The sequence below is a fragment of the Papilio polytes genome, unplaced genomic scaffold, assembly GCF_000836215.1.
Source record: "Papilio polytes unplaced genomic scaffold, Ppol_1.0 DF821067.1, whole genome shotgun sequence".
In the NCBI taxonomy this organism is placed as follows: Eukaryota; Metazoa; Arthropoda; class Insecta; order Lepidoptera; family Papilionidae; genus Papilio; species Papilio polytes.
The window spans coordinates 2,253,118-2,263,420 of NW_013528137.1; the positions used below are offsets into that span (position 1 = coordinate 2,253,118).

At 30.3% G+C, this 10,303-nt stretch overlaps 3 protein-coding genes across 5 annotated transcripts in view; 2 read left to right on the forward strand and 1 right to left on the reverse strand.

Moving 5' to 3' along the window:
• LOC106109688 (F-box/LRR-repeat protein 16) overlaps positions 1–1,550 on the forward strand; it is a 5,195-nt gene extending 3,645 nt beyond the window's left edge. The window contains exons 6-7 of the mRNA XM_013291274.1: positions 3–151; positions 739–1,550. Of these exons, the coding sequence (XP_013146728.1) occupies positions 3–151; positions 739–887 (298 nt within the window). The 3' untranslated portion in view covers positions 888–1,550. The remainder of the gene's footprint in view (positions 1–2; positions 152–738) is intronic.
• Positions 1,551–4,130: 2,580 nt separating this feature from the next.
• Positions 4,131–6,987, reverse strand: LOC106109831 (probable ATP-dependent RNA helicase DDX20). 3 transcript variants are annotated; one of them, XM_013291456.1, is made up of 4 exons: positions 6,718–6,987; positions 6,431–6,601; positions 5,812–6,170; positions 5,588–5,728 (listed from the first exon to the last, which is right to left on the reverse strand). In XM_013291456.1, exons 1-4 carry the CDS (start codon positions 6,896–6,898, stop codon positions 5,687–5,689), a joined length of 753 nt encoding a protein of 250 aa, XP_013146910.1. In that variant the 5' UTR covers positions 6,899–6,987; the 3' UTR covers positions 5,588–5,686. The 3 variants fall into 3 exon arrangements, with proteins under 3 accessions (XP_013146909.1, XP_013146908.1, XP_013146910.1); XM_013291454.1 differs by having other exon boundaries at positions 4,134–6,170; XM_013291455.1 differs by lacking the exons at positions 6,431–6,601; positions 6,718–6,987 and having other exon boundaries at positions 4,131–5,728; positions 5,812–5,904.
• Positions 6,988–7,375: 388 nt separating this feature from the next.
• LOC106109673 (nuclear pore complex protein Nup160 homolog) lies at positions 7,376–10,288 on the forward strand. The gene is made up of 9 exons (XM_013291259.1): positions 7,376–7,640; positions 7,710–7,815; positions 8,071–8,287; positions 8,582–8,687; positions 8,885–9,080; positions 9,221–9,393; positions 9,700–9,863; positions 9,936–10,029; positions 10,146–10,288. The coding sequence occupies exons 1-9, from the start codon at positions 7,547–7,549 to the stop codon at positions 10,286–10,288; spliced, it is 1,293 nt and encodes a 430-aa protein (XP_013146713.1). The 5' UTR covers positions 7,376–7,546.
• The last annotated feature ends 15 nt before the right edge of the window (positions 10,289–10,303 follow it).

Sequence of the window (10,303 nt, forward strand, 5' to 3'; positions counted from 1 at the left end):
AGATGCGTGCACATAACGGACATCGGCGTGGGGTACATCAGCACGATGCAGTCGCTGGCTGCGCTGTTCCTGCGCTGGTGCTCGCAGCTGCGAGACTTCGGCGTGCAGCACCTCTGCGGCATGCGCGCGCTGCACCTGCTCTCACTCGCCGGTACACTTTCTCTTATACTATCCGTGGTATATTTCATATTCACACATTACATGTGTGTGAACACATAGAACTTTAAAAACTTTTTGTTATTACATTTGTCAAATGTCAAAATTCAAATGCATTAATGACAACCTTACTTCCTTAATGTTGGCAGCTTGTTGTTATTGGTCCCTTTTCCACAGGACGGTTTTTTTCGATTTATTTACCTATTAAGTTTAATAGCGTGAAAATATATAGCCTAAAGCGTGTTGTAAGTGTAGGGCTTTTTCACAAAAAAATAATCATTCAAAAATATGCAGTGATTGCTGTGAGTCGCTGGCGAAAGTTACTTAAAAATGATCTAGATAATACTTATAATGTACTCATAAGTAGTATCCCTTATACTCGTCGGTACAGTCAAATGTATAAATATGTACAAACTAACAAATGTTTAGAAACTTTTATAAGTCTATGATGCATGTAATTCATCATTAGGACTTTTCATAAACGGAAGCATACCGATAGATACGTGCAAACATATTTTAAAACCGAAGGCGTATAGTAGAAACTTTGTAATTGTGAATGTAGTACAAAATGTATTTTTGCAGGTTGTCCACTGTTGACATCAGGAGGTCTGTCCAGTCTGATACAATTGAGACAGTTGCGAGAGTTGGAGCTGACGAATTGTCCGGGCGCGTCGCCGGAGCTGTTCGACTACCTGCACGAACACCTGCCCCGATGCCTCATCATAGAGTAAGGTACACTGTGCCATAATTACATAAATGTTCAAATGCAATAGAAACTAATATATAAGTTCATCTGTCAATTTCATATAACATTGAAAAAGAGAATGCCTTACATTAATACAAAGCCGGCTTTAGTATTAGGTTAGCGTATAGGTATATTTAAATTCCTAATTTTCGATCTTAACAATTTTGCTCTATAAGTGTTTTTATAATATTGGGTGTTATTTGTTGTGATCCCCCTTTAATTAAGACAAGTCGACACATAGATGTTTGTTGTATCTACATGTATGTAGTTTCTTATATTGATGGATATTTATGTAAATGTAAATCCCTACTGTAAACATGCTGGCACATGTTCCACCCACTTTTGTAGTAGTGTTTCTATTTCCTAATTGAGGAGTTCACTATAAAAAGCTATAAAGAAATGAGGAACTAAATATTCATTAAAGTAAATTCAAAAACTAAACAAGCCATGAAACCATTTCGCTCTTAATTAAATGCTCAAATGTTCATATTGTTCCCTAATAACATTTAGGGCAACAATCTAATAGATATATTTTTATAAACATTGTGTCCTGTCTGTCTTGTCAATCACTTTACTCTTTGAATTTCCCATAAATTCGATCGTTTTCCTATAGAGCTTTGTTAACAAATGTTTTTTATTTAAAAATGTAATGAGTAATTTTTTTTCGTTTGTTATACTTTACTTTTAAAAACGTTTACCTACCTATATATTAATACCTATTTATATTAATACTAAGAGTTATTCATATATAGCAATAATATGTACAAATTTATATAAGGAACACAATTTAAAAAAAAACTTTATTTTATACCACTGCTGCTGAATTTCAATAGTGAGTAGGAAATATTTAAACACATTTTAAGCTGACATATGATTTTACACTCAAATGTTCTACATGAATTTCTAAATTAGTTATTTGTATAATAAACTAATGATACAGAACATAAATGAATTTTTAAAGCATTTGGCCGATACTAATAATCTTATTTTTGTTTATTAGCATAAAACTTGCATAAGAATGTGCTTAATAAGCCTTTAATTATTATATTTAATATTCCAATGCAATCGTATAATTTATTAGGTACTAAAGACTAAATTTAAAAAGTCTATTTCATGTATTCTTGAATAACAATATTTGTTATCCAAGAATATGTTGTGAATAGGAAATACTATTATGTTTTGTCGAGGTTAAGCTTTTTTCAGGAAGAAAAGGTTTTGTTTTCTAAATTTGCAAAATTCATAAATTTATCAGATTTTATTATTCTTTGTAATAAAATCTGAAGTAGTTAGTACAAGATACAAAATTTCCTTAGTATTTAGTTATCTATTATATTATTGTTACATTCCCCTGTGTAAATGTTTAACGAACAGACCAATTAATAAAAAATAATATATTTTAATTAAGTTAATATAACTATTACTTTTTAATTATTTTAATTAGTGAAATTTTGTGTAAATGCAATCAGAATTATCGTATAAATAATGAATATATTGAAAACATTAAATACTTTTTATAAGTTTATTATACTGGCAATATATTTGTAATGCTATACCGTCCGAAATTTGTGTGTGTGAGTGTATGTGCGTCCTTGACTCATGTATCGATGCTGATATAGTAGGTGCGAATTTATTATAACCTTGCTTAGTATTACTTAATTATAAACATCATTAGATATGCACAAGATGAAAAAAAAAACACATGATTTCAACTGTACATCTCTCCCCCTAAGAAAAAAAAGAAAACAAAATATGCTTTAGTATGAATATTTCAGCAATCGTTAGCTAAATATAAATACTTCTATTTCTAAAAAGGCAAATACTTTTCAAATTGCTAAAAATTATTAATGAAATTACTAATATGACATTGTACATATCTAAAGATGTTTACAAATGTTCTTTCTTCCTCGTTTATCCTAAGTAAAAAACACGAGTGATGCTATTGTTATGCTTCAAACTTAACTTTAAGATAAGAACTGCAATACAAGTTAATCTAGTCAATATATAAACAAAAAGCTGTAATGGTTGCATTAATGATATAAGAAGGAGTCTGGCGGCAATATTATGAATTACATTAGTATATAAGGAAAGAAGTATTTTGACATGAAAAAAATGAAATATAGTTTTCTGTTTAATTAAAGATTTGGTCGCAATTATCCTCATATATATTTGTCTAAAAATTATTTTTTGAGTATTAACAGTGTCTATGCATAATCTATTCCCAACTGGTTTTAACTGTTTGATATAAAATAATTTACCAACAAAGTAAGGGTTTATAGCAATCCCAGTATAGTCCTTTACAACTGTATTCTAAAAACTTCACTGAGCGGTTGTAAGGATATAGAGTTTGACCCATTTTTATAAAGACTGTTTTAATTTAAATAAATATAAGTTAATTTATTTTATTTGTTGTAAACAATTGATGTGTTGCTTGAGGTTCTTTGAAGCTTAAAAATAATCTTTTATATCTCGATATTTTATGAATCTCATTGCTTATTTAACACAAATGGACAAAGCCTGATGAAAAATATGCAAATATTCTAGTAGTTTTACCCTAATTGTTTGAACTTAACTGCATAAATATAATTGTTCCACTCTGTAGAGTAGTTCTTTACTAGTGTTTTTCAAATAATGTTTGATGTAACTTATCTTAAAACCCACCTTTCATGTATATATTAAACTATAGAGTAGATTTATTGTTGAAAAAAATGTGACTTATTCAGACTTTAGTGAAATGGTTGTAATAAATGTAATGAAAACAAGCAATATTACATTGAATGAGTCTGTCATGTTCTTCATATAGTTTGTAGGTGATTTTGTAATGTGTTATATTTTTAATGATTTATCTTTACTAAGAGTTATTGAACGCCTTTTATCGTACAGAATTTTATTTAAAAACTCAGTAATAAACCTCTTTATATTTTTCTTTTACATTTTTAAATTAATAATGACCATAGAAAAATATTGTACAAATGTTACATACAGAAATTGTGTTTTGGTATTTGTATGTCTTGTTCAAGTGTTATTTTATTGTGAAAAATTTGCATTTTAGTATGTGTGTATATGTTAAGTATGTGTACTTATTTCAATCATGTTTCGACACCTATTGTGTACAATAAGTGAGATGTTATAATGCAATTAGATGTACTGTTTTACAAGCTGTTTTATTTCACCCAATTGGAAAAATATTTAAAATAAAAACAATTTATTTGATTAGATAAATATTTTAATTGTTTTCTTTAATTTTCTGAGATACGCAACATATTAAATTATTTATCACATTACATGTCACTTAACATGTATCATAACTTGCTTAATTCATTCAAATAAATCATTTGCTCTATTTGTCTTACATTTACTTTTAATGAATTGTACCATTCCATGTATTTTTTATCTTTCTTTGTATTTTGATACTCATATATATTTTGAGACTGGTGAGTTTTTGTTTTGTTTGATTTGTTTTTATATTTAGATGTGGATGGTAATTGCATTTCCTCATTTAAAATTCTACTTGTATGATTACAATATCTTGGTCTGGATTTTGTTAAATCTAATTTAGTGCAATAATTTTCTTCATCACTGTCATTTGAAACTTCAGTGACTGTATGTTTATTTCTATTTTCTGGATTGAATTCCTTGTTAGTTTTAACTATGGTACACAATTTGGATTTATTGTGATGTCGATCTCTTTTACGCACTTGAGTGTTGACTTCATTTACATTGAAAGTATGTGTTAAATTATTATTTTGAGGGTTTCTTTCTTTAGAGCTTGAGAATGGAGTTGGTAATTTTAAATCGCATAATGCTTGAGACATAATTTCAGCCTCTAATTCATAATTACTACCATTATCTGGATCACAACTGTTTGTGCCATTTGAACCGTTATGATTGGTCACTGGTGTATTTATTTTAGAACTTTTTGTTAAACTATTTCTGCTATTTAGATTATCTTTTAAAGTAGAATGTATGTTATAATGATGTTTATTGTTTAAAATTACTTTGCCACAGTCTGTTCCTGTTTGAGATTTCCCATTATGCTTTAGAAATGCCTCCATCTCAGTTTTGTTAACTAAACTTTTACTTTTCTCTTTATGTAATTCTTGTATGTTATGACTTTTATCAGGCAAATTTAAAAGATCCAGTTGTGAAAAATTAACATTTTCACTTATTGCATTTTCTTCACTTTGTTTAAATGATTGTAGTAAAACATTGAATAAATCAATTTTATTAACTGGTTCTGTAAATGATTCACATAGATTATCAAAACTTTCCACCTCTGTTCTTTTTTCATCGCCAGTTAATGCATCCCATAATTTAGTGTAATCTACTTCTTCACTAGGTTTTGAGATATTATCAGAATCCAGTTTATCTTTATTTGGTGTATCATTTTCTTCAAGAATAGTATTATTATTAATGCAAAATGGGCTATTTGACCAAAAATCTTTTACAAGGAAAGGCAGGTTAAGAGATTCTATTAAAGATTTGAAATTATTATGTTCTAATCCCTCACTTAATATGGTGATAGCAAGACCATAGGAACCAAATCTCCCAGCTCTTCCGATTCTGTGCAAATAGGTTTCCCAATTGCATGGAGTTTCAAAGTTAATAACTAAATCAACATTTGAAGCATCAATGCCTCGAGCTGCAAGGTCAGTTGCAATCAATAACCTACATTTATATTCTTGTAGTATTTTTAAAGCATCCAGTCTTTCTGTTTGTTGTTGTTGTCCATACAACTGACCAGCTGGCCACTTTTCTTTATTCAACATTCTATGTAATTCTCCAACTCTAGCCTGATAGTTGCAAAATATTAGACATTGCTTGAAGTGCCTGTTTGACAATATTTTTATTAATTCCGCAAATTTGTATTGTGTTTGTTTAACAATATTACTACTATACTTAACCAAAGTTACCCTTTGCTCGATTCCTAAGAGAATATTAGTGCTCTCTGGACAAATATGTTGTGCATTTTGAACATAATTTTCAATAAAACTTTTGGAACTCTCAGGAAATGTTGCACTGCTCATTATAACCTGTTTCTGTTGTGGTAACACTGAGTGGATATAATTTATATCAGCCTCAAAACTTTTTTCCATTAGTTTATCTGCTTCATCCAGAATTAATAATCTTACTGAGGTTGTAACAATGTATTTATCTTGTATCAAATGTTTTAATCTTCCCGGACTACCAACTACAATATGGACATTCTTTTTAAATTTTTCGACATCATCCGAAACAGGAAGACCACCCATTACAACTTCAACGCAGAGACCTAAAAACAAATAATTTCTGTAAATGATATTTTTAATTCAATATTTGCAATACAATACAAGAGAAAGCTAAAAACTTCTACTTATTTCTTAGGTTACTGGGAATAAAGCCGTAATATATATTTGTGCCATCAACATTTTACAACTTGCTAGATTTCTATGAATTAAGAAACTAGCATAATTTGTAATAGCAATATTTCAAAATTCTTAGTAACACCTGACTAAAATATCAAAACAAGAAATTTAACATTCTGTATATTACCTTCATATCGTACACCTATTTGTTTTATAACATCATGTATCTGCATTGCTATCTCTCTTGTTGGTGCTAGTATCACAACTTGTAAACCTTTATTCAGATCTATCTTTTCTAATGCAATCACAGTAAACACCGCTGTCTTGCCCGTTCCTGATTTGGCCTCTAATAGTAAATCTATAAAATAATATAAAACCGTTTTAATTGTAATTTACAAATAAAAGATGTGTAGCGACTATCATTGGTCTTCTTACTAAAATTTATTTCTCTAATAATATAACAACAAACTTTACCAAATCCACATTTTCCTAGAGGTATACCATGAAGCTGAATTGGTGAAGGCCTATGAAATCCAGAATCATTCAATCCTTGTAACGTGCCAATAGTAAGCAACATAGCATCGAAAGTAATATCTTGACTGATACGAACATCTTGTGTACGATGCCCTTCGTTAAAATCGTGGGCTAAAACCATTATTATGGCCTATTTGATACTAATGGTATAAACTTGTAAAATTTCGACAAAAATATTACAAATTTGCCGGTTATGTTACTTGACTTAGAAATGACAACTTGGGATTGTCATTGAAAATTGTTGACAATAAGTTCACAGATTACAAAAAAATATAGTTTAAAAAGTGACCTTTCATTTTATTTAGTGCTAGATCCATAGGCTATGAGAAGGTAATTTGTGCTAATTTGATATTCGTTATCTTGGCGCTAGCAGTCGGGCTTACAGTGGCGATGAACGGAACGAACAACGAAAATAGAGTTAACTTTCATTTATATCAACGGAGGAAAAGCGCCATTTCCAAGCAAATATGGAAATAAAGGGACTTTTTGCAGATCGGTGGCCTAATCCTACTCAACTTTCTATAGTAGGTACTTTTTAGCTTTACTTATTTGTTCTTTGCTCATACTCTTTGGCTTGGCTTGTCATTGTCATTTTTCATTCATTTGATTTGAATTGTCATTTAACCGGGCTTTGGCGCTTTTCTGTTATAAATATTACCGTCTCAACATTTTTCAAAAGTTAATTCAAAAGGAGGAAAATAAATGTTATCTGAAATAATTTTAAAAATCAATCATTAAAGTTTGGCTAGTCAAGGATTAACTTTAAGCCATGGAGGTTATGGAGTCAATGTCAGTAGCTTTCAAAGAAATTGGTCCAAATCACAATATACCAGAAAAATGGAAAGAAATTGTATTAAATACAGGTAATATTGGTTATAAGCTGTTTAACACTAATTTAAATCAAGAAATAATATGAGGACATCACTTTCCAGGTGGTACCCACAGCACATTGCAAGATATAAAGCTACCTCAGAAAGCAGGTGGCTATTGGTATAAGGATTCAAAAAAAGCAAATACTAGGAACCGTTTTATTTACTGGTACGTAACATATTTAATTGTAGTAGACGAAGTTAACAACTACAAAAGTTAATGACAATCACATTTATTGCTTCCAATCATCAACCATTTAAAAATTTTGACATTGGCTTGGTTGTGGCGGTTGACACACAGCATACTCGTAGCTTTACCTTCTTAATATACTCTATTTCTAAATTTTACTTTTTTATTTTTAAATTTAAAAGTTAAAATTTAGACTTAACTCTTAGTCTAATACAGAGGTTTATTCTTTTTCAGGCAAACAACTTCAGATGCTATTGAATTGTCAGAGGCATCTCTTGATGTTAATCTGTCTGTATCTAATTTGCGTTGTAAAGTAGCTCCAGGAACACCACCATTGAACACTTTAACTTTTTATGAGAGATTATCAACACAGGAAGTTATTATTTTGGCGGCTACAGTTTCATCTGTGCACAGACTAATATTTCCTCATCCAGAGTCATTAGACAGGAAGGTATTATTTGGTTATTTTAAATATTAATTCTTATGCATACTTCTGGAATATATTTAACATGCAATATAATGTAATGAACTATACTACTTTTATAAAATGGGTTTGAAAGCTAGAAAAAACTAGTTGTGAACTTTTTACTTTTATGAAGAATGTAGAAATGAGAAATATGAAAATTCAAATACTTTTCAATCTGTTTTCTCTTTATTTTACTATATATTTCTATACTATGTATATTTAATTATATTTGATATTTTATGGATAATAAATGAACTAAAAAGTTAAATATGTTTTCAGTCAGCATTTGGATCAAGTAATAATACATCAGCATCTATATTCTATGACACCAGTGCTGTCAACAATCCAAACAATTACTACATTTTAAATCAATATTCAAACACAAGTAAGTTAAATTCTTAAATCTGTATTGCCAGCACTTGACTCTTCCTTTTTCTTTGTCTAGTTAAAAATACTGATAACTCTAGAGTAATTTCCAAATCTGGTTCACTACCAGTATAATTTTTATAGACGTAAAGAGAAGAAAAATCAAATACATACAGATGCAGTCTTAACTGGTTTAGTTTTTTAAAATTGTTTTAGCTACTGGCGTAGCACACACATGTGCATCAATGCTTCGTGACAGTGGAGAAGCAGTGTTTGCTCTATCATTTGGTCATGGCAATGAGGGAGGCCTGCTGCTGGTAAAGCTGCCCGTCACAGGCTCCGCTGTTACAACACTATTGAAAAGAGAATCAGCTGTGCCCAGATTCTTGTCTGGTATTACAGGAGCATTAAGGTAGGGTTTTATAATTATTTCGTTCATTTACATTTTTATGTCTATTTTATTAATTGATGTTATTAAAAATATATTTTCCTTTTCTGTAAAAAAAAATCTCTTCATACTCACTTTAATACCTTGTAACACTGAATTTTTAGGGGTAAAAGTAATACAGATGGTGTTGAGACATATGGTGTGGTGGTTACCAATAGTTTGATAGTAGCTATCTGTGGCGACACATGTCTACGCGCTTGGACGCTGGACGAAGGCGGCGCGCCTGTCTCAGTCTCTTCGCCTCTCTCACAGTCTATGGTCAGACCGAAACCACCGCGTATGTTCACTTTTCATTGATTTAACTTATATATTTATATGGTATAATTTATTTCTCATGTGCAGAAGCTTTGTCTTGAAATTGATAAATGGAGAAAGTGATTTGTATTACTTGGATGAGGAATAATCTGCATGTGGTAGTTAATATATATATATTTTTTGCTCAATTGATTAGTATTTGTACATATAGTGTGTGTTATTATGTTGATTGCAAGTTTTCAACAGCATTTTCCAAACATCTTTTTAATATTATGAGTTTGAAATATGTTTGTATTATATTTGGTAACTTTTAAAATCCGTTTTTCAGCTCAAGGTCACATGTTGAAAAGCATCATAGGCAGCGACAGAAGTATAATGTTGGTGGTGTACCTGTCATTTCCTAATGACAGTGAATTTGTTGTGATGAAGATGCACGATGGTGGAGCGGGCGCCGTTGTATTCTCACAGATATGTCAGATATTTGGACCACAGGTTTGTCAGTTACAAAAAAACATATCAAATTGGTAATTTTGATCTAAATTTTGTTTTGATTAATCATTTCAGTTAGATCTACTAGACTACACTGTTGGTTATGGTGACGGTAACCATGTTATATGGGCGCTATGGAATCAAGCGGATGGTGATGCTTTCATAACAAGTAAGACAATTTATTTATACAAAAATGAACTTGGTAATAAATTTTACTTAATCTCTTATCTCTTAAAAAGAAATTCTAGGTTCCAATAAGATTGTAAATATTGATCTATCCACAAGATATAATTACACATTTGGGGATTGAAAAGGACCGTTTTACAAATTGTATTAATAAGATAGTAGTAATACCTAAAAGTGTTAGTAGTAGTAGTAGTAGGGGCTACGGTTTCCGCAACTCCACGGCTAGTGCGTATTTTGCGTGACATAACATGAATTAC